The following is a 23,593-nucleotide window of genomic DNA, read 5'->3' as shown; positions in this document are numbered from 1 at the left end:
AAATCTGTGTTCTATTTATCACCAAATCATCTACAGACAGGAAAAAATAGGTGTTCATATTTTACAAACCCTATTTCAATGTTTGGTGTGTACGTGGATTTGTAGACCCTTCGCACACTCAGTAGCTTACAAGTTGCAAATACTTTTCTAGGAAATATAGGTTCATTGAAGGTTTTTGGTTGGGTAATGACAAAGGAAAGTTAAACCACACAAAAATGAGATACATGTTTTTCAAAATACTCTATCTTGCTTTCATATCTTTATTCATCCAATGAATATTTTTTCAGTATCTACTATGTGTTAGGCAGCATTCTTGGTGTTGGGCATACGGGAGGTGCCAGGCTGGTATCAATGGAGGTGATGAGAAGTGGCTGGATTCTGGATCTGTTCTGAAAGTAGACGGGGCGCCTGGGTGGCTCAGTTGGTTAAGGGTCTGTCTTCGGCTAAGTCATGATCCCAGGGTCCTGGGATCGAGCCCTGCATCTAGCTCCCTCCTGCTGGGGAGCCTACTTCTCCCTCTCCTGCTCCTCCTGCTTGTGTTCCCTCTCTCACTGAGTTTCTCTCTGTCAAATAAATAAATAAATAAATAATCTTAAAAAAAAAAAAAAAGGAAAGTAGATGATGAGGGAACAGAAGGCAAGCTGAGGACAAAGCAAAAGCTGACACCCCACAACCCCCCCCCCATGGGATATAGATGACATTCCTCTTGCACTCCTGGCTACACTGAAGCTAAGGAGAGAAAAAACAAATAGTTAAACTTACAGAGATCACAATCCTGCAAGACATGAGTCTCCCTCAGTTTACAAATGTCTTAGGAATCTACAAGAACAAAGCATTTCCATCAAGAACCTAGCTTCCAGAAGGAAATGTAGATACAATCAAATGTCCTTATAACCTGCAGCCCATTGACAGATACTTGAAACAGATGGAGGGTAAATGTTCCTCCAGGAAGCTCCTAACTATCTTCATGTTAATGCTTTGCTAGAGGGAAAAACAACCTTAACTTGACAATGGCAAGGCCTCTGGTATCCTGTGAGTCTTCTTTAACATAGGAAAATCCTTTTGAAACCTCCCTTTTCCTTACCTCCCCCAAACCCATAGTATATAATCAGTCACCCCTCACAACCCCAGGGCAGCAGCTCTTTCTGCCCATGGGTCCTGTCCCCATGCTTTAATAAACCACCATTTTGCACCAGCCGTCTCAAGAATTTTTTCTTAGTCATCGGCTCCGGACCTCACTCCACCGAACCTCACCTATATTCCAAAACCCCATCAGTAGAGTCAACAGGATTATGGACAGATTAGATGGAGTGTATGAAGGAAAAGAGTCAGTGATGACTCCAAGGCTTTTGACTGGAGCAGCTGGAAGAATAGAACTGCTGTTTGCTGAAATACAGAGGACTGTTGGAGGAGAGGTTTGGGGATGGGGCTAATCAAGAATTTGGTTTTGAATATATTCAATTTGAAATGACTATGACTCAAGAGAAGATGTATGTAGATATATGCTAATGTAGTATCTCTTCAATGAATATAAACAAAATTAGAGGTGTGTTAGAGCTGGCTCACACCAGCTCATAAGAGCTGATCATTACATTTTTAGGAATTTTTGAGCCAGTTGTTAAGAATTAACAAGCTGTTGGGGCACCCGGCTGGCTCAGTTGGAAGTGCATGTGACTCTTGATCTTGGGGTTTTAAGTTAAAGCCCCACTTTGGGTGTGAAGATTACTTAAAAATAAAATCTTTTAAAATAATTAACAAGCTGTTATTCAAAATTAAGCTATACAAATGTATAGAGTGTATTAAATAAATTATACGGAGACAAAAGTAATGCATATATATGTGTATGTGTGTGTGTGTGTGTGTGTGTATTATGTAGGCTCTATGCCCAGCGTGGAGGCAATGCGGGTCTCAAACTCATGACCCTGAGATCAAGACCTGAGCTGAGATCAAGAGTCAGACACTTAACCAACTGAGCCACTCAGGCACCCCAAAAGTCATACGTATTTTAAAACTCATCACTTCCTAATTATTTTAATAATGTCTGTGATGATGAGGTTAGATCTTCTGTATCTGTTCAGTGCAAGTACTATAAAATGGTGCACATCTCTTTTCAATTCTGGGTTCAGTGACCTCACATTCGTAGCTTGAAATTAACTATGATAGTATAATTACCAAATGCCGCAAACCAGGTCTTTTTCTTCCTGGAGAGCTGATTGTTAAATCACACTCACCAGCACACTACTGAAAATTTCTCAGTGGAAACAAATTTTATCTTAATTCTCATATGTCCTTATAACATCATCATCATCATCATCACATTTGTTTTTATTCTCCCTGCTATATACATGAAAACAAAGCAACAAATCAAGAAGGTGGACAGAAAATAAAGGGTTGATGAGTAGCTAGAATAGCACACCCCAAACAAGAAGGATCTTATAAATTAGACCAACTTTTGGTACATCTATGCAGCTTAACACTTCATCTTAAAAAAAAAAAAAAAGCCAGCTTCATATGGATGGGGAACAGTCTATAGGATATAAAAAGTGAACAAAATAAAGTGCACAATAGACTTTATAGTATGATACTATTTATGTAAAACTAAACAAAAAATACAAGGTACATGCTTGTTTATGCAGTGAATATTTCCGAGAAATATACATGAAACTGGTAACATTAGTTACTTCAGAGGAGGGGAACTTGATGACCAGGGTATAGGGGTGGGAAAGAAACATACTTTCCCTAAGTATCTTTTTGTTCCCTTTGAATTTCCTAGCAGGGGTATGCATTTCCTGTTTAAAATCAAACAAACATACCTTTTTAAAAAAGTGCTTAAATGGCTTTAAGAACATGGGTGGGAGGAGGAGGAAAGTTTTTCCACTTTAAATTTGTACAAATTTTGCCTCTTTAAACTCAATTATGATTCCTTATAAATGTCTGTTAACATGATATCCATCTTCTAAATATAAATGCTACCGTTTTGGTCAACCGTTGTAACCTATAAACCTAAGGCTATGTTAAGCTCAAAGCATGTTTAAGTTTGGTTACTAAAAGAAACTATGTGTTAGAATATTTGTATGTAAAATTATGTTCACTGACTTAAAAGTAATAAATATGTTTATCATAGGAATTTGAATATATTTACCTTCTTATGATAATGAACACATTGACAATGATCTTACTGGTCTTATAATTATCCTCTCCATTATATAAATAGGATAAGTTTCCTTGTTAATTACAAAATGCAGCGGAGTCTAGACTTTTCTCCTCAGTTGTGCAAAGAGATAACAGTGCTTATAGCAGACTCATTATCAAAAACACAATAGAAAAACTCGCGCTTTCAAGCACATCGGTATTGTAGCCCTGGAGACGAGTCTGAACAGAGGGTGGTGGAATAGATTGCTTTAGCCCCAAAACTGGAGTGTGCTAATATAACGAGTGAAGAAGCCACATGAAACCTCTGTTTTGGTTTTCAGTGGAAGCTGCCTGTCTTTGCGGCTTGGTCCCAATCGGAGAGCATAAAACTGCTGTGTTCACTAAATTAAGTACAAAAAGGTAAATGCACACATTCAGGTATGTTGGGTAAGGAACCAAAGTTTAGAAGCAGGGTCAGCAAAAGCAGTGTTTTTTTTGTTTTTTTTTTTAAATTGTGAAATGAGGTAGATGGAGCTGAAAAGCAGTCATAGCAGGCTGTGGTAGAGAAACTGTTCTTTTCCTCAGTGTTTTCTCCCTCCCTTTCCTGTATGAATTAAGGATTGATCCACCAAAAATCAGGTCTGAATAGGAAGTCTTAGGTGGCTCCTGTGTCAGTTGGGGTTCTGGCAGGAAGAGAGAATTCACCCCAGATGGTTTGTCGTCAGAACCTACGTTCAGGACAGGACTACCTACTGTGGTGTGGGGAGAGCTAAGAGAGTCAGCAAGCTATGTGAGGCACCTAGACCAGTAACGACAAAACGCCCTTACTTTCCCCATAGAAGAAGGGACAAGGGGAGGAAGTAGAGTTTCTGGAGCTCAAAGAGAGCTGGGAATTACATGTAGACAGGGCTGCCCTGCTTCTCCTGGATGGTCATGGAGGAAAGCGGATCCAGCCAGAGAGTGGTCCCAGAGCACGGAAGGAGCAGGGAATAAATACCTGACATCTCTCTCTTCCCATCCTCTGCTCTCTTCTCATTGGCCTGGCTAAACTTAGAGGAAAACCAGCCCCCAAAGAGGGAATGGGAGATGGATCCCGCAGGGTTCAGCCTTCCAGGGAACAGAGCAGGAGAGAGGGGGATGAAGAGTGGATGGAAAGTGGAACTGTAATAGAATAAAAAGTAATCTCTGTGCCCAATGTGGAGCTTGAACTCCCAACCCCAAGATCAAGAGTCATATGCTCTACTGACTGAGCCAGCCAGGCACCTCATTTGGGATCCCTATGTGACCTGAGGTAGAGTGTTGAGGAAAGATTCTCTCTGGATATCTGTTCATTATATATGCATATGCATCATTGCCATAGGACGTTGCATATCATATCTAGAGATATATAATTAATATTCTAGAAAAACAAGCAAGTGCTTGCATAAATTTTCAAGTTTTGTTCTGCCCAGAGGAATTGAATGATCAAATTAAAAGCTGGGAAAAAAAATGCACATCCAACTTTTTTTTTTTTTTTTAAGATTTTATTTATTTATTTGTCAGAGAGAGAGAGAGAGAAAGCACAAGCAGGGGGAGAGGCAGGCAGAGGGAGAAGAAGGCTCCCCGCTGAGCAGGGAGCCCGAAGTGGGACTCAATCCCAGTACCCTGGGATCATGACCTGAGCCAAAGGCAGACGCTTAACCGACTGAGCCACCCAGGGATCCCTGCACATCCAACTTTATAACTAAAGAATATGAATCTGAGTAAGATTGGAGGGTTTTGTGAAGATCATGTAAAGGAGAAGAGACATAGTTAACTCTTCCCTTCTTCCACATTCTGAAAGGGAAAGCTGCAATTCAAAACTGTAATTTGTGGAAAATAATTTAAATGAAGGAAAATTAGCATATAGATGATAAGGTCTCATTTTCTACTTAATTTCTTTCTTTTTTTTTTTTTTTGATTTTTCACTTAGTTTCTAAGCGAAGAGTTAAAGCATATTTCTTCTGGCTGTGAAGATTTTTCTTTTTTTTTTTTTTTTAAAGGTTTTATTTATTTATTTGAGAGAGAGAGAATAAGAGAGAGAGAGCACATGAGAGGAGGGAGGGTCAGAGGGAGAAGCAGACTCCCTGCTGAGCAGGGAGCCTGATGAAGGACTCGATCCCGGGATTTCAGGATCATGACCTGAGCTGAGGGCAGCCGCTTAACAACTGAGTCACCCAGGCGCCCTGTGAAAATTTTTCTTTTCTTTTCTTTTCTTTTTAAAGATTTTATTTATTTATTTGACAGAGAGAGACACAGTGAGAGAGGGAACACAAGCAGGGGGAGTGGGGGAGGGAGAAGCAAGCTTCCCGCGGAGCAGGGAGCCCGATGCGGGGCTCGATCCCAGGACCCTGGGACCATGACCTGAGCCGAAGGCAGACGCTTAAAGACTGAGCCACCCAGGCGCCCCGTGAAAATTTTTCTTAAAGAAGGAATAATTTGCTCTTATCAGAAAGAATGGGTATGTATACATACATTTGCCAAAAAATAGTTGCAAACTTTTCATTTTCAAGATGGAGTATAACAAGTAAAATTAAAATATTACAATGGATTAAACTGTTCTATACTAATAATTCTTTTTTTCAGCATCACTTTACATCCAAAACGGAAAAATTAACTTCTGTCCTGATAGAAATTGGCAGCACACCAATAAAAACATGTGATAACATAATTAATTGCTTTAAGGCTGTTTGACTGTGTTAGTAGCCAGGTGGAGATAAAATTATTCTCTCTGCTTTGGTAGGTTTTTTTTTTTTAAGATTTTATTTATTTGAGGGGCGCCTGGGTGGCTCAGTCGGTTAAGCGTCTCCCTTCAGCTCAGGTCATGATCCCGGGGTCCTGGGATCGAGCCCCCCATCAGGCTCCATGCTCAGAGGAGTCTGCTTCTCCCTCTCCCTCTGCCCCTCCCCCTGCTTGTGCTTGCTCTCTCTTGCTCACGCTCTCAAATAAAATCTTAAAAAAAAAAAAAGATTTTATTTATTTGAGAGAGAGCTTGAGCAAGGGGGAGAGGGAGAGGGAGAAGCAGACTCCCTGCTGAGCATGGAGACAATGGGGGGCTCCATCCCAGGACCCCAGGATCATGACCTGAGTGGAAGGCTGATGCTTAACCAACTGAGCCACCCAGATGCCCCCTTTGGTAAAGTTTTAATATGAATTTGGTTGTTATTGTTCTTTAAATTTTATGCTAAATGCTTTTAGTACAAAGTGGTATATGATAGGACTGGGATTTTTATCATTTTCCTAGTCTGAGAATTTTCTTAGAAATGTTAAAAGAATCATACACTGGTAAATTAAATATTTTTTTCCATAGAATTCTGACTTCTTTCCCTACCTTCTCTGTGTTAACGTGTTACTATAGTCATAAAACTGGGTATAAAAGTATGGCATGTTTTTAATCCATTGAAAATATTTAGTTGGCTCAGTTGGTTAAGCGACTGCCTTCGGCTCAGGTCATGGTCCTGGAGTCCTGGGATCGAGTCCCACATCGGGCTCCTGGCTCAGCGGGGAGCCTGCTTCTCCCTCTGACCCTCTCCCCTCTCGTGCTGTTTCTCTCTCTCTCTCTGACAAATAAATAAATAAAATCTTTTAAAAAAGAGAAAATATTTAGTTTTTTTCCTACTGAAGTTAAAGGACTAAATTCTGTACAGCTCTAATTTCAATGCTTGGCTTATATTTACCTTCTTCAAAACTGGTATTTAAGGATATAGAAATGTAGAGTAACTATGGGTACACAACTAGAATGTGTTAAAATATAGTGATGTCTTTTATAAATTGTTGCAAAACTGAAACAATTTTCAAGTTAAGTGGGACTATGAAATTGTTCTACTTAAATTATCTGGGTAATTAAAAAATAACATCTTTATTATGGATAAAAATCACATACCATTCAATTTATCCATTTAAAGTATACAATTCAATGGTGTTTATGTATTCGCAGAGTTGTGCAACTAGTACTATAATCAATTTTAAAACATATTCATCGTCTGAAAAAGAAATCCCATACACATCAGCAGTCACCCCCCCCCCCCCCCCGCCATTTCTATCCCATTCCCTCAGCCCCTGGCAACCACTAATCTTTCCGTCTCTACAGATTTGTCTTTTCTGGACATCTTGGCAAAATATTCTTTTTTGGCAAATTTTTAAAGGTGCATTATTTCTCTGACAAATTCTAAATTTTATATTGATTTATTATATATATTTTTATTGATTTATTGTATATTGATATACATATATTTTCCTCCTCATTAACTATTGAAGCTTTGCATTAATTTAAAAGGTCATATATAAGATTTTTTTTTTAAGATTTTATTTATTTATTTAAGAGACAGAGCACTGGAGGGGAGTACGGGTGAAGGGAGAGGGAGAAGCAGACTCCCCGCTGAGCAGGGAGCCTGACACAAAGGCTAGATCCCAGGACCCTGAGATCATGACCTGAGTGTAGGTCAGACACCCAGCCAACTGTGCCACCCAGGTGTCCCATATGTAAGATTTTTCAAAAGTTTACAGTTGATCCTAGAACTGCTGTCATAAGCTGGAAATAAATGACACTAGTGGGTTTGTGTTGAGATGTAATATTGGCCCATAAAATCTAGACCCCATCAGGAGAATTTTAAACAGATAAATCAGTAAATCAAACAAAACAACTTTTATAATGTTACATGAGCCTATATTCATTCCTTCTGCTCCTGGATATTGGTGAAGAGAAATATTTATCTTGATCTGGTCCTTTTTCTTTCGTCACCCGGATCTTTGGCCCATGTCATCAGCACTGGAGAGCTGACTTTCTCATATAATGGTCTTTGTTTTTCACCAGCCTTTGCTTGACGTTGAGTTCAGACTCCTCAGTGACGTGTTTGTAAGCACTAGATCCTGCACTGTTCCACCAAAGGCTGAAGTTCAGGAAGCTCACTTGCAAAGCATTCTGCCATATGTTAACTACTGTTTGTTATTTGGGAAATTGCTTCTGTGTTTGCCTCATGTTGCTGTTCTCCCCTTTGTCATAGGGGTCTGCAGTCACTAGCAGAGGAATTGCAGCGAAAACCACGGTGATATTGAAATACCGCGGAAGGGACAGAAGACTGTGTAGATTGAAAAGCAAGGGCGTGGAGAATGGAACTCTTGGCCTGCAAAGGGCGATCAGAGCATATTGATGCATGAAGCAAAGCAGGTGAAGGACACTGGGGATATGGTAAATGCAGTGAACTAGGGAAAGCATACCCTACCTGGAGGAGAGGGTTGCTGCTGTCTGCTCCGCTCCTGGTAGTCGTGGCTGTGTGGTATCAAAGGCCCAGTGATACCTGGCTTTCAGATTTTTCAAGAAAAAGTAGAAATGCAGAGTTTTGGGTGGAATTTCCTAAGTTTTAAATATTCTCAATTAATTAATTCAGAATTATTTTACCAGTTTGTGTGCTCCACAAAATCTAAGTCAGATCCAGTCCACAGGTTGCCAGCTTTTGATCTCTGATACTGGTGAGAACACAAGCTCATAAAGAAGCCCCTTAAGAATGGCAAGATAGGAGGGTGTGGAAATACAAAAGCCAGGGGAATTGACAAGAGTAGAGTCTGGTTAACAGTCTACAAATCCAAGAGACGTCTGTTAGACAAGGACAGAATAATGTCCATTGTGTCCATTGTATTGGGAGCTTGGAAGTCATTGATAACATTTGTCAAACCTCTTCAGCTAACAGAGGAAGAGACCAAATTGCAGAGGGTTGAGGAATGAGGGAGAGGTGGGGCAGTGGAGACCCAGTGAAGATTGCTCCACAGGTTGTTTCTAGAGGGAGACACAAGAAGGCTTTTTTTTTTTTTGACCAAGGCTGAAGTTTTTTTTTTACATATGTGTTTGTGCATGTATGTGTATCATTGAATTGGGCAAGCTTTACTAATTATATTATTTCAATTTTCTATAACCTTAATTAATTAAGTTTAAGGAAGCTCTACACCCAATGTGGGGGTTGAACTCAGGACCTTGAGATCAAAAGTCGCATGCTGTACTGACTGAGCCAGCCAGGTGCCCCTCTATAACCTTATTTTTAAAAAGTTTATGAAGCATATTTATAGGCTCAGGTTAATAAAACCACCATAGAGGGAGAAATTAAAAACAATGGAGGGAGGGGCAACTGGGTGGCTCAGTCAGTTAAGTGGCTGCCTTAGGCTCAGATCATGATCTCAGGATCCTGGGACTGAGCCCTGAGTGGAGTCCCCAGGCTCCCTGCTCAGTGGGGAGTCTGCTTCTCCCCCTCCCTCATTTTTGTGTGTGTGCACGCTCTCTCTCTGTGTCAAATAAATAAAATCTTAAAAAAACAAAACAAAACAAAACAATGGAGGGAAAGCTGTTAACAAGGAATTTTCAGAGGAGATTGGGAGGGGCTGTCATGGAAAGACAGATATGAAAATGAGATTTTCTGAGATTGGAGGGAAGACAATTAGAAATGGTATGGAATCAGGCAAACTCATGGCTCATGCTGGCGGTAGGAGAAGCTGAGGTAGTTCTTTCTTCATGGCAGCAATTTTCTAGTTATGCGGATGAGATAAAGTTCACTGAAAGTGAGGAGAGTGGGAGTGGATATGTTGTTTGAGCACAGTGGTGAGGGTTTGGAAATGCCACGGAAGGGAATGGTAAGGAGAGATGTATTTTAAACATTGCCCGTGAGGCTAAAGAACCCAGTTCCCGGTTGGATCCCATACTTGTGTAGGGGCATCGATTTCTACTTTTTCAGGATTTCATTCCTTGCTCAGCAGCCTAGGTATAGGTGTGGAGAAGGTAGATTTCACTGAGCCAGTTAGGATTTTGGCCAGAGGGTGTAGGTAAATGGACAGGAATTCACAGAACCGAGGTTCTGGTGAGAGAATCATTGAGGTATTTGAAGTAGGAAACAATATGAGACTAAGAGGGAGTCAAAGAGCAGGAAGTTGAAAGAAGGCCCTTCTAGTCTTGGTTCAGACTATGAGCCTTGGGACATTGTTGTTGCTGCATTAGGATGCATCCCTTGGAGGATGTCACTTATAATTGTTTCAAGCCTGTATGTCTATTGCATGTGGTTGTTTAGATCTCCTCTCTTCTTAGAGGAGGTGGGCCAGATGAGTAGCAATTTTTGCTTTCTGTCCCATGGATAAAACTGAAGCACTACTTGAAGAAGATGATGCAGAACTCCTAGAAGTTGCCAGCAAGTGCCAGGGAAGAGAAATGGATCCAATGTCAATTTAAGGGAGGACCAGGGTTGGAAAGCCACTACTAGTCATTCAAAATTCAAGTCTCTAGGGGTGCCTGGCTGGCTCAGTTGGTAGAGCATGCAACTCTTGATTTTGGTGTTGTGAGTTCAAGTCCCACGTTGGGCTTGGAGATTACTTAAAAAAAAAAATCAAGTCTCTTCTTGATAAACTTACTTCTCGATGCATATGGCTGAAAGGGATGGTGGAGGCAAGTCCACAATTCCTAGCCAGCATAACTTAAGCCTCCCTGGGAAGATCTCCCTTAATACAGTGGAAGATGAGAATATTAGGAAGAATGTGCCTTGTGCTGTTTCCAGCTATGTGCCTTTATCACCAGTAGGCACACCCACAGCATGAGGCCACATTATATGTGAGAATCCTGTCCAGATCAGGCTGGTGAACAAGGCTGAGCATGGCTTCCCTGGAGCTCTACCAGAGTTCCATTATACATGGGTTTTCTGACTGCCTTTGGAACATCAACTAGCCAGGGTACTTGGAACTTGAAATAATTCTAGGGCAGTAGTTCTCAAACCCTAGCATGATTACGAATCCCCTGAAGAGCTTGTTAAAATGTAAATTCTTGGACTCTATCCTCCATGAATTTGGTTCAGGGGTTCTGGGGTAGAGCTCGGGAATTTGTATTTGTAACAAGTTCCCAAGTAATGTTGCTGTTGCTGGTCCAGGCCCTACACCATTTATGTAGCACCAGCTATATTTGGGGATTTTATTAACTGGGCTCTGGTTCCACATATCCAATGAATAAATTGCCTTAAGTCCATTCTGATGACTTCTCTTGGGTTTCTGATCCAGCTGAAGACTCTACCTTAGGAATTCTAGGTATTGCTGGCCTTTTGAGTAATCCAATCCTTCTGTTACCTGTTGTCATTGGGCCATAAACCCACAGCAGTCTCAAGAAACTATAGAGACTGGCATTTATGGGATGTATCATGACCACGAAATTGTCCCATCAATTATTTTTGGTGCTGAAAAAGACAGCGATCTATCAAGATTTCTTCTTCAAACTAGAAAAATATAAAGCCCCTTCTTCCTCACCAGGATTATAACTTTTCCTCTTTTTGCTTGCCTCAAATTCTTGAGAAAAGCTTATACTCATTCTTTAGCCAGAGACCTGAGTCCTTAGGAAATTAATACAAGAGGCTTTTGGTGGGAGTGTATCTGGCTTCCAACAGTATCAGTTGGTTCCTGGGCCATATTCTTAAAATAGAAAAATGACCAATTACAGCCCTGCCAGGACTACATTTGGTGTAATCCAGAGAATATGTTTTTAAGTGTCTGAAGGACTCAGCCACAGGAATCTTGATGGTACCAGCCAAGATATCTGAGGTCCAAGGATGGCAAAACCCAGGGACCATTCAGTACTCATGGGGGGATTCCAGCTAAATAGAAGCTGGGATTTGGACATGTCTGGGCAGGTCTGCTGAATATGCAGGGCAGGCATGCCTGGAGTCTATTTACATGACAACTTTTGGCTGAAGAATGACTGTATGCTGATCTGAATGGAAAGTGGAGTGGGAAGAACAGAAATGTGTCTGTCTTAGGACCCAGGTTTTGATAAATGTTCCATCATAAATGAGTTTATTAATTAAATAATATATCATCTTTTTGTTTCTCGGAATTATACAATTTGCATTAAGATAGCTCATTACTATTTTTAGGAATCTGTAGTCCTTGTGTAGGAAATCATATCAAAATGAAAGAAGATTGATTTAATTGGCTGCCTGGGATTATATTGGGTGTGTGAGAAAAGGACAAAAGACATTTTTTTTTAAAGATTTTATTTATTTATCTGAGAGAGAGAGAATGAGAGAGAGAGAGCTCATGAGAGGGGGGAGGGCCAGAGGGAGAAGCAGGCTCCCTGCTGAGCAGGAAGCCCGATGCAGGACTTTCTCCTAGGACTCCAGGATCATGACCTGAGCCGAAGGCAGTCACTTAACCAACTGAGCCACCCAGGCATCCCCAAAAGATGTATTTTGTGGCTTTGGAAATATTGGTGGATTAGTGGATTTTTAAAAAATTTCCATAGGAAATAATATATTTAAACTTGTTTTTTTTTTTTAAGATTCTCTTTATTTATTTGAGAAAGAGAGAGAGAGAATGAAAGCACGAGCTGGGGGAGAGGCAGAGGGAGAAGCAGACTCCCCCTTGAGCAGCCAGACGTGGGGGCTTGATCCCAGGACCCTGAGATAATGACCCAAGCTGAAGGCAGATGCTTAACCGACTGAGCTACCCAGGCACCCCTAAACTTGTTATTTTGAATTGTGTACTCTTGGTATAGCACCTACAATGTTGTGAATTTTGTTAAATATTAACATGGCTAAAATACTTTAAAATTATATATTTACCTTCCATTTAAAAACTGTTCACAATTGTGCTTCTGGTCTTGATTGGTGCCATTCCTCATTCATTTGCATTTTCAGGATAGAGTTTGGTTGATGAGCCACACTTCCACCTTTGTTTTTCTTTAATTAATAACAATTTTTATTATTATTATTTTTTAAGATTTTATTTATTTACTTGACAGAGAGAGACACAGCGAGAGAGGGAACACAAGCAGTGGGAGTGGGAGAGGGAGAAGCAGGCTTCCCACGGAGCAGAGAGCCCGATGCGGGGGCTTGATCCCAGGACCCTGGGATCATGACCCGAGCTGAAGGCAGACGCTTAACGACTGAGCCACCCAGGTGCCCCAATTAATAACAATTATTATAATCTTAGAGGGTACTCATTTACGGACTTTTTTTAATGTGCCAGGCACCCATCTAAGCATTTTACACATCTTTTCTCTTTCAGCATTATGAGGGAGACACTTTTATTATCCTGACTATTTACATGGGGAAACTGAGGCACAGAGTGATTAAATTACTTGTGCAAATAATATATAGCAAGCAGTGGAAAAAACCAGGGCTTTAGGGCATTTACAGTGTTTTAGTAAAGTTACTAATCACTCTAAATTTTAAGATGATTATAGAAAAGAAAAGGCTGTGTCTCAGTTTGGGTATGGTATAGGTGCCATGGACTCTCTCATTGCCAATTTTGGTTCTTCAAGTAGCCTTGGTAAAGTCACTGGAATTATTTTCCAGAGACTTATGGTCATAGAAAAGATTTTTTTAAATGACTCTAATATTTCCGTTGCTTTCCTAGAGAATGCAAGAAGCAGTCTACTGTGTACCTCTCCTTGAGAAGGACTTTTTAGATTTTTAAACTTTTTATTTGGATATAATTTCAAACTTACAAGTTGCAAAAGTAAAGAGAGCATTAAAAATACCCATATACCTTTTACTCAAATTCACTTATTGTTAACATTTTATCTAATTTTTTTTATCATTTGTGTGCTTTCTCAGAATACATATGGGGAAAAAACCATAACGTTATATTTTTTCTTTCTAAATCCTCTAAGGGTAAGTTACACTTTTTGGCCCTTTCTCTATAATATCTTAGTGTGTATTTCCTAAGTGTAGGTATAGTCTCTTTTGTGACCACATTACAGTAGTTAATTTCAGTAAATTCAACAGTAATTCAATACTTTAATCTATGGACAGTATTCCAATTTGTCAATTGGCCCTTTAATGTTATTTATAGGATTTTCTTCCTTGGGTACAGGATGCAGTCTAAGCTCAGTTACTGCATTTAGCTGTCACATTTGAGAGTAATTCTGATTATGCCAGATTTCATTTTTGCTATAGTCTAGAAGCCATACTCATACAGTATATAAAAATCTTAATTTAGGTGGACATCTGATGATCTGATGATGAAAATTAGACTTCTGATAGATTTTTTCATTATTACTTGATATCTTATAATTTCTAATGATGATTAGGATTTGGTCATACTAATTAAAACTAGTTTTAATTAGTTAGCTAGTTACTAGTAACTGTTTCTATGATATTGTACGCATAAGTGAATTAGACTTTTTTTTTAAAGACTTTTTGAATCATAGTTGAACTTCTAACAATAGCCTCATGATGTTAATCTAATTTTAATTTTAGAAGAGACTTCTATTTTTTGGTTCTAATTAATCGAATTCAGGATTACTGGAAAAGTAGGGAACTCCCAAGAAGGAAAATGAGATACTGTCTAGTGTGTAAGAGGAAAGACTGATGCTGACAAATATAAAATAAAAAATTTTGAATAATCAGGATGTTGTTTAAAAGGCAAGCTGTTGATTTTATCACTCCCCCTTACTAAGACACACATGGGTCCCTGTTAAATCTGATGTTTTTACTCTGATCGTCAATGGCAGCTTTAAAATGTCTGTAGCATCCCACGACGAAGTCACAAATCAATTCCAGGAAGGGCTGTGAAACCAAATCTGCTGCTCTTTCCTTTCCCAAGAGCCCATCCCTAGTGGCCGCCAGTAGCTTCTGGGCACTGGAGAAGTTATGACCCTTGTCTTCCCCAGGGTTAATGGCAGTCTGTTTGTCTTCTGCAACTCCCTTTCACCTTTCTCTGGGAAGCTGGGGCTGAAGGCAAACAGGTTCCCAATCATTATTTAAACTACTCCCTATCTAAGAGGCCCCTCGTCCTCCACCAAATTTGGTGACCACAGTTGAGAGCCAAGAGTCCCCTACAATCATTTTTAATAGTTGTATTAGAGAGGGTTTTCAGAAGAGACAAAATTTTTAAAAAGATCTTGGGTCATGGTTTTGAAAGAAAGATCCTATCTATTAGTTGAGCAATGTTGGCAATATTGACTGTTCTTTGCTCTTTCCCTCCCACAGACCCAGTCCTCATTTCTTTGCATCTTTCATTCCTTTGATATTTTTAATATACTTAGGCAATGAATTAGCACTCATTGAATTGGACAATTTGTATTATCTAGTTTTGCATTATTATGTATTACAGGGACTAGGCTCTAATAATGTGACTTGGCTCTTAATGTAACCTGCAAAATATTGACACACATTCTCTTGAGGGTCATTACATAATCCCGATGAACCATGGAGGTCATTGTGGAAATCCACTTCTGCCCCATCCTCACTCCGAGTCCCTAGAATTCCAACCCTGTAATGCCTATTTCTGTACTTGATATTCTGATTTCTAGAATGTGCTTGTCAAGTATTAGTCTATTTTCACTTTTCCTTGTGATGTGCTTTGTTTTTTAAAGATCTAAGATCCATTTCATTTACATGAAGGAAGATAAAGGGTTCCCCTGGCTATGGAGAGGAGCTTACAAAAGGACAGCAAAGCTGATGGTGTTTTTAGGTATGCAGTCACTCCTGCAGAGGGGTTGCTGGACCTCAGATCCTTTTATTTTTCAGACTCCACTGAAGTGATTGGTAATTTACCTCAGTTTGGAGCTCACTCTACTTTTCAGCAAATGTATCATACACACTTTAACTCAAAAGCCCCAACAACTTCTTCCACATATCAACAAGTGAGACCATTGGCTTTTTAAAATTTTTTTATTTTTTCACTCATCATTTATTTACAAATACACATTATAACTTTTATATACATTGCACATTTACATGGTAGAAAAGTACAAAACTATATATTTAAATGAATTTATATTTAACTTGCCATGTTTGAAAATATAAAATTGCATCAGAAAAAAGTATGAAAAGCAAGAAACTTGAACTGATAAAGCTTTGATATAACTTTTAGTGACACACTGTTTGAAAAAGAACTTTCTGGAGGTACAGCACACTAGCTTAAAGGAAACACCTAACAAAAGGTTTAATGTACAGCATTCCCTTCCTTCAGTCTCCAGATACCCATATCACTCAATTTCTTTGGATTTGTAACATCTTAAAAGTATATTCTGAGAATTCTAACATTACTATCACCCTTTCTCTCACAAATCATGACAAGAGAGCGGAACTAGGAGTTTCCTCAAAGATGTATCCTCTGTACCTTCTAGTTGAGTCAGTTATCACGCCTTTTGGTCAGTCAAGATTCCTTGTAAACAAAACCCGAGGGATCATGTATGTACAGAACAGGCAGCAGAGAATCCAATAAATAAACATGACAGAAACTGACATGCAAGTTTGTTAAAGTGGGAAAGAGTCTAATAACAGTGAACTGAAGGGAGACAGATGAGTGAGTGAATAGTCAGGAATGGACTTAAATGGTTTACAAGGAAAAAAAAAAGCTTTTACTTTACAAGCAAGAGACCTCACAATAAATAACAACTGCTCTTCCTTTCACGAATAAATTTCTTCAAAAACAAGGTGTACAGTCAACCAGACATTTTATGTATAAATTATAAAACATGACACAGTATAAATAAATGTCTACAAGTCTCAACTATGGGCCTCATCCAGTAGACCTCACAATGACTGCCTCTCCGGGACCAATGAGTAACAAGGTGGCCTGGGAGAGAGCTCTAGGACAAAAGTCCTTTATGTATAGTTTTCCCCCCAAATAAATAAGCATACACTTATTTACAGTATGGACAATATATTTTTTTTCTTTTTTCTCCCCCCCTCTTTTTTTTGTTTTTGCCAAAGGCTATGTGAACACTGAACACTGGTGGAGGGTTTACCACTCTAGAATGGAAGATATAGGAAAGCTGTAGTCCTGGTCTTCATCTTCCTCTTCTTCCTCGGTATCTTCCGAAATGGCTAGATGGGGGAATACAGGGGAGCTGTTGTTTAAATACGGACAACAACAGCGCAGAAGCAGCTCAGTGTATGTTTTCAAAGCCCTCTGATACAGCCATATTACAGCGTTGCATTTTTATGTGACTTGCAGTGAGATGCTTTGTTTTTGGCATCTGCTGTTATGCAATAAGTTTAAAAAAAATTTTTTTGTTTTAAACATAATCTATGAAGTCAAAAACTGCAGAAAGTTCTGAAGAATCAATGGCTCAGGTTTTACGGGCAGATTCCTGAAATTAGATAAAAAGCGCTCTTGTGTTCTAGGTATAACTGCTTTGGGTCCTTAATTCAGAGTTAGTAGAGGCAACTGCGAAAAGCAGCCGCCTGTGTGTGATCACAGAAAGCTGTCTTTGAAAAAGAGAAAAAAAGACTTTTGAAGCAGTTAGTTTAGATTCAAGTGTTAATAAAGCAAACGGCAAAGCACATGACTAAAGCCAAAGAATTAGGGGCAAATGACTAGAAGTAGGTTTTTAGAGGCAAGCCCGTTGATGATCACTGGACAAGTCCTAAAGCCAGAAACATTCCAGGGACATTTTTCTGTGGACCACTGAACTGCTGGTGAAATTTAGCAGTTACCTAATTTAAAGAGAAATGGGCTTCTATTGGAGGGTTTTTGTGCTTTTTACGTCTCCATTCCCTAGGGCTTGCCTGGGAAAGCCTCAAATGGCAGCAAGGTTAAAATCGCACTTACAGTTGCAAGATCCGGAGTGCTTTACTTCCAGCAGCACCCCCGAGGAGCAGGAAGCTTCCTTCATGGCACACTCACTGGCGTAAGTGGTATTGTCGCTGGCACAGACAGGCTCCTCAGACTTACTCTCAGGGCACAGCTCATTGCAGAGGGAACACCGGCCTCTGCCAACCTTGAAATCCCATAAACACTTCTTTCCACCGGTGCACTGGATATCTTCACAGGACTTTGCTTCTAGGATATAATACGCCTGGGATGAGTAAATTGATTTCCCCTTTTCCCCATTTCTCCCTTACTTTAGTCCCCTGTCAATAAACACCAACTCACTAATAGGATAATGGAGGCATTATGCAAAAATGCTTGATTATAAAACTGAAACTCAAATGCACATGTTTCCTACATACCCTATTAGTACACGAAAATAGTATTTCTGGGGAACAGGTTATCACAGTATTCTTGAATTAAAAATGTATTTATTTCCCACAAGTAGGATCTTTTGAAAAATAAAAATTCCATCAGTTATTAGAATCTGGTAACAGATTTTAGGAACTGTTAAGCAATTATTTCTTGCTTCCAGCAAGTCTAGCACCTAAAATATGTGTAAAATTGAATGAGTTCTAAGTTTCCTAAGACAGAAAATTGTTTCCTGTTTCTTGCTGGCATTTCAACATATATGCCAATGCTTCTGGAAGGTAACTGTTTTCTTGAAGAATGCTGTGGTTACCACAGTTTACCCAAACTGGGGAGTATTTCTCCCTTTGGTGAAACCATGCATTATGGAGAGGCCTTAGGCTTATTCATTGATTAACTCCACGGTTTTAACACTACAACTAGCCTTTCTGATCCTGTTTCCATTTTTCCTTCCTTAATCCAGAATACCTACTGATACACTTTCCCTCATAGGCTAATCCAATCGATCTGCCCAGGAGGCAGGTAGCCTTTCTCAGGTGACAGGCACTGGAGTAGGTCACTCCATCGTTCCCACAGAGATACTGTTCAGAGGAAGTGGGCTCTGGGCAAATCCGGTTACATGTCACACAGTAGGCATTATTAGTCTGGTCCACCACGCATGTGGAGCTGCCTGGACAGAAAACATCCCGACATGTCTCTGAAATAAAGAGGGAAACACACATCAATGATAGGCGCTTCCTGCCCTGAGGGAGTGAGCATTTGGTATTATCAAGGAAGTCATAAAGGGGAAGTACCCAGCTTTTCAAAAAGCACTTTGGGAGCCTTGTGGTTTTCAAGAGAAAATCTACGACTCTAGGTCGATCCCCTCAGTGTTCTTATGAAGTCTTCAGAATATAAAAAAGGGTTACTTTATTTTGCATCATCATTATTGTTAGGCTCTTAGAGTGGACTATACCATCCCTCAGGGGTCTTCCAGTGGGTTCACCTCAGGGGGGAAAGCTGTAGGAGGGGAGCCAGGTCGGACCTACTTTTACATTTGCCCTGGTACTGGACTTCCAGTTCCGGCTGCTCTTTACATCTGGCCTTGAGGAGTGCACACTCATTGCGGTAGGTTTTCCCATCCAGCCCACACACTGGGCCCTTCCAGGTGATGTTGGAACAATCTGGGGCACAGACGCAGCGGGGTTTGTTCTTCTTGTTCATTCGGCATTTTTTCCCGGGACCACAGTCCACGTTCTCGCAGGTCTCTACGAGGTGGAAAGAGGCATGGATCAAAACCAGGGCCAGGCAGTAGGCAGGTCAGCCAGGAGGGCTGTGGAGGCCTGGTACCACCCTGTGGCCAAGAGTTCCACCAGAGGGGTCCAGCTCTCTCCTGGAAGTTGCGGAGGGGGTGGGGGTGGGGGGGGCAGTGGCCTGCACCCTAGACCCAATCCCTCTCGAATAGGGCGAGTGTGCTGGCTTCACCACCGCACTTGGCTAGGAAGTCGGGAACCTCTGGGAACCGTGTTTTGCCTGTAGTGTGTAACAGGCAAGATTCAACCAGAAAGGCTTACAGGGACTGGGGGAAGATGGAACCCGCGAACAAAACTCTCCTAGTCCCAAACCCCAGCTGGGCAATGGGGAGGGTGAGGATAAGACGCCCTCTACCGAGGGCCTGACAACCGGGGAGGAAGAGTCCTACCTTTACAGGGGATGCAGTTGGGGGCGCCCCCATTGAAAATCATCCACTTGAAGAGCGTGTTGTCATTTACATCCTCCTCGGTCCACGAGGTGCTCAGGCGGCCAGTGCTGCAGCACTCCTCCTTGCTCAGTTCTGTCTTGTACAGGACCTGGCAGCGGCCGTTCTTTGCTTGGCGGAGCCAGCAATTTCCAGCTGCGAGGAGACAGGGGTGGGAGGTGGGTGAGAGAGAGGCAGGGGAGGGGGAGGGAGGCGGCGAGCCTGCGAGGGAAGGAGACCCAGCAGGGATGGGGAGGGAGTGAGTGTGGAGGAGTAGAGAGAGACGGGAGAGAAAAGCAGAAAATAAATCGAAGGGAGTGAAGAGGTGGGGGAAGGCAGGGGGAAAAATCCGGCTGAAGAGGTGGGAGGTGGGTGAGGGGGAAGCAAGGCGAGAGCGAGAAGCCAGAGCGCCCCAGCCATATCAATGTCAGTTACCAGTGACCCAGACACAACACGTGCAGCTTGCATTGACTTTTACTAGACTGTTTACTTTTATTCGTCCCATTTCATAACCTGCAGCGACTCGAAGGGCAGATTAAAGAACCTGACAAAAACAGGATGCGACGGATGTTTTTACATGTCGGTTTCATGTAGGCGGTACGGGTATTATTTGTGACAGGGGTTAAGAAAGTAGGAGAACTTGAGAGAGAGGGAGAAAGAGAAGAGAAGGAGACCGACACAGACACACACAACAGGAATAGATCAAGCACAAGGCACTTGTGAAAAATGAAAGCAAAAAAGCAACCGGGCCCTGCCCGGAGCTGAGCTGCCCTGTGCGGCCTCGAGGCGCAGCCCGCCCGCCAGCCGGCCCGGCCCGTTTTGCAATCCGCCAGACCCAGAGGACGCCCGCGGCCACCGCGATCTTTCGAAATCTCCGAGGGCTGCTTTCCCCGGCGCCCACGTCCGCGGCACCTAGGCAGCGCCTCGCCCCGAAAGGCGGGCAACTCAGAGTAGTGCGGTGCCGACGGCGAGGGGGCAGTGCCCAGGGGGACAGTTTACAACACACTCAAAACGTTAACGCTAAAGCAGGGGAAGTTACAGGTCTGTCTCAACAAAAGTGTAGGGGAAAAAAGAGAAGGGGGAGGCTTCCTACTATTTCACGGTAATATACACCTATCTCATACCTACCGAGAAATCTCTGCAAGTAATTTCCCCTTCTTCCTCCCCCCTTTTCATGTTAGGATTTTGGTCAGGAAGACTTCTTATGAATCATCTATATAATCTGAACAATAATTGGACCGCAAGCTGCTATTATTATTATTTAAAAAAAAAACTGTGCCCAAAGACTAATTGAAATAAATTTAATACCCCCCCCCAAACTTTAGAAATTTGCTCTTAATACATCTCGGAATTTAAATAAGTTGTGAGCTCCTCGCTGTTCTACATAAAGTTAGTCGGAGGAATGAGGCACAGAAGAAAAAATTAAAACTCAAAACACACCGGGGTAATTTTTTTTTTTTTTTTTTTTTGCGGGGTTTGGGGGGAGGGGGTTGGAAGAAGCATCCACTAGGCAGAAAGCTACTCTTCCCTTTAAAATTTTCAGCACCCACATCTCCAAGTTTGGGCAAAGTTGCTGAAACCACGTCCCCCAGCCACCAAAGAAATTTCAGTATCTCCCCCCATCCCCCAGTCATTTTTTAAAAGTATCCAAAAGACGTAGGAGGGAAAGAGGTTAGTTAGATTGTAAATGGATCGACTGAAATCTCCAGGCTACTGATGCTTGTCCCCTTCTTCAGAGCCAAAATAGGGGAGATAACATCTAAACCGATTATGTCCAGAACTTGGAGCATCTAACCCTAACTACTGAGAGAGACTCGAGCTTACTGCCTTTCCTTACTCGAGCTCCAAACTCGGCTGGCAGTCCTGAAGTGTCACTGCCTTCAGTTTTCCCACTCTGCTCCATCCTGGAGTCGCTAAGTTGGTCCAACATCTTCCGAGAGCAGCGTTGCTTAGAACAGACCCAGCGCGGACCACAGAAAAGTACAAACCCCTGCCCGCAGCCGGGCCTCCCCGCGCATCCCCCCTCGCTTACCCTGGGCGCTGCGGTCCTCCATGAACTGGCAGAGCAGCAGCAGCAGGAGGCAAAGCCCGCCGGGCTGGTGCCTGGGACCGACCATCCTGGGGGCAGACGCGGGGCGAGGAGCGCGGCGGCGCGGGGAGCGGGCGCTGCGGCGGGTGACTCGGGCGAGCGGCGCGCGTCGCAAAGGCGAGCGGCGGAGGGCGCAGCGATCCCGGCGCAGCCCCGCGCTCGCCGCCGGCCGCCCGCGCGATTCAATGGACGTCAGAAGCCGGGCGCAGCCGCGCTTTAAATCTAGACGGGGGTCTCCGCGGTTTGCGGTGGGCGGTCTCCCAGTGTGTGGGGCAGTGGGAGGGCGGCCGCGAGCAAGGGTGTGCGCGGCTCCTTGGGGGTGGGGAGCTTTTAAAAGTTCAGTGTGAATCAGGTGACATTTCCCACCTTCTGGAAACCCTTCCCAATTATCTGTTGGAGGTGCCCGAAATCAAAGCGGCAGGAGGGGAATCGCCGAGTTCTTATTTGCGTAGGAGGGAGAGGGAGGGGGAAGGCGGAGGGGCGGGGGGTGGGGGCGACGCTTCGGGGGTGGGGAGTGGGGAAGAACACCCACTTCAAGTCCTGCACGCCGCCGCTCGCAGGCAACGCCGGCGCGCCCGGGGTGGCGGGTGTGTGAGTGTGTGAGTGTGTGTGTGTGTATGTGTGTGTGAGAGAGAGAGGGGGGCACGGTGGGGGCGCTGGAGGAGGAGGCGGCGGGCGGAGCGGGTGTGTGTGTGGGGGAAACCCGGGAGTTTGTCTCTGCTCCATCGCTCCTCGGCTCCAGAAAGACTTTGCAAACGCCCCGAGAGCCCGGAGCTGCTGAAATAGCCCGCTCGCGGGCGGGTCGGAGCGCGCTGGCCCCGGCGCTTCGCCGGGGCGCGCGGCGGTTTTAGGCCCCCGCAGCCCCGGCGCGGGACCGGCGAGGTTTTGTGTCTGGGTCTGTGCTTGCCTGACGTTGCGGCCACCCCCAGCCCAGAGTTGGGGTTATGAACCCCCGCCCCGGCGCCTTCCACCTTGGCTGAGAGGGGCCGAGATGCGGCCCTTGGTCTCGACGAGTCACAAGAAAAAAAAATGTTTAACACCTCAGGCCCAGCCTTCCCCCCCACCTCGCCGTCACAGTCTCGCCCTCTCCCTTTCTTTTCTCCCCTTTCACTTCGCGGCGTCTGGAGTCGGAGCCCGGAGCGGGGGCGCCGACGTAGGCGGTCTGCCCCCCCCCCCCCCCGGCTCGGAGACTCCCCAGTTTCTGTCCTGTGTGTCTCTGTCGGTCTCTCCCAGTCTCCTCGGCTCGCGCTCTCTCTCGCTCGCTCGCGCGCTCTCTCTCTCCCCGTTCGCGGAATAAAAAAGATTGCAACATCGATAATGAACTTCTGTAGCCTCAGTTTATTAAGCACAGTGCCTGGCATTCTTCGCTGAAAGTTGGCGGGTCTCTCATTTATAACATTTTTGGCACCGCTGAATGAAACTGAGGAGGCGATATTTCCTTTTATATAAAACGATTACTTCACGGAAAATGCTATATTGTTTATTCCAAAGCTGCCTTTTAAATTTCCATTCTTTTCGCTTCTGGAGCCCGAAGGACAACAGACAGCGAAGTATGCAGACTAAATTCTTGGATATTCGCAGGTCACTGAGATTTGTTCTACGGATTTCAAATCCGCCCCTCTTCGCCCTCCCTCAAGCCTCCCCCCGCCAGACCGCCCCCCCATTCCTCCTCTCGCCCTCCCACCCCCCATCTTCCATCAACCCCCCCT

General features: G+C 43.1%; 1 protein-coding gene across 3 annotated transcripts; it reads right to left on the bottom strand.

Moving 5' to 3' along the window:
- Positions 1-15,644: 15,644 nt before the first annotated feature.
- On the bottom strand, positions 15,645-22,322 carry LOC118006619 (follistatin). 3 transcript variants are annotated; one of them, XM_034999330.1, is made up of 6 exons: positions 21,828-22,322; positions 19,760-19,951; positions 19,107-19,325; positions 18,551-18,775; positions 17,671-17,898; positions 15,645-16,943 (listed from the first exon to the last, which is right to left on the bottom strand). In XM_034999330.1, exons 1-6 carry the CDS (start codon positions 21,910-21,912, stop codon positions 16,861-16,863), a joined length of 1,032 nt encoding a protein of 343 aa, XP_034855221.1. In that variant the 5' UTR covers positions 21,913-22,322; the 3' UTR covers positions 15,645-16,860. The 3 variants fall into 3 exon arrangements, with proteins under 3 accessions (XP_034855221.1, XP_034855222.1, XP_034855220.1); XM_034999331.1 differs by having other exon boundaries at positions 15,645-17,209; positions 17,671-17,901; positions 21,828-22,321; XM_034999329.1 differs by having other exon boundaries at positions 17,671-17,901; positions 21,828-22,321.
- Positions 22,323-23,593: the final 1,271 nt, after the last annotated feature.

Source organism: Mirounga leonina, unplaced genomic scaffold, assembly GCF_011800145.1.
Source record: "Mirounga leonina isolate KUSES-001 unplaced genomic scaffold, KU_Mleo_1.0 Mir_98, whole genome shotgun sequence".
NCBI classification, from domain to species: Eukaryota; Metazoa; Chordata; class Mammalia; order Carnivora; family Phocidae; genus Mirounga; species Mirounga leonina.
Note: the sequence above shows the minus strand (reverse complement) of the source record. Positions and strands in the feature narration are given on the sequence as shown.

What these genes read in the sequence shown, in the direction of transcription:
- LOC118006619 (XM_034999329.1), bottom strand. Translation starts at nt 21,912, where the DNA reads ATGGTCGGTCCCAGGCACCAGCCCGGCGGGCTTTGCCTCCTGCTGCTG. An exon ending in GGAGGACCGCAGCGCCCAGG is followed by an intron (nt 19,952 to 21,827) that starts GTAAGCGAGGGG and finishes GTCTCCTCGCAG; the next exon opens with CTGGAAATTGCTGGCTCCGC. An exon ending in CTATGAGGGAAAGTGTATCA is followed by an intron (nt 17,902 to 18,550) that starts GTAGGTATTCTG and finishes ATTATATCCTAG; the next exon opens with AAGCAAAGTCCTGTGAAGAT.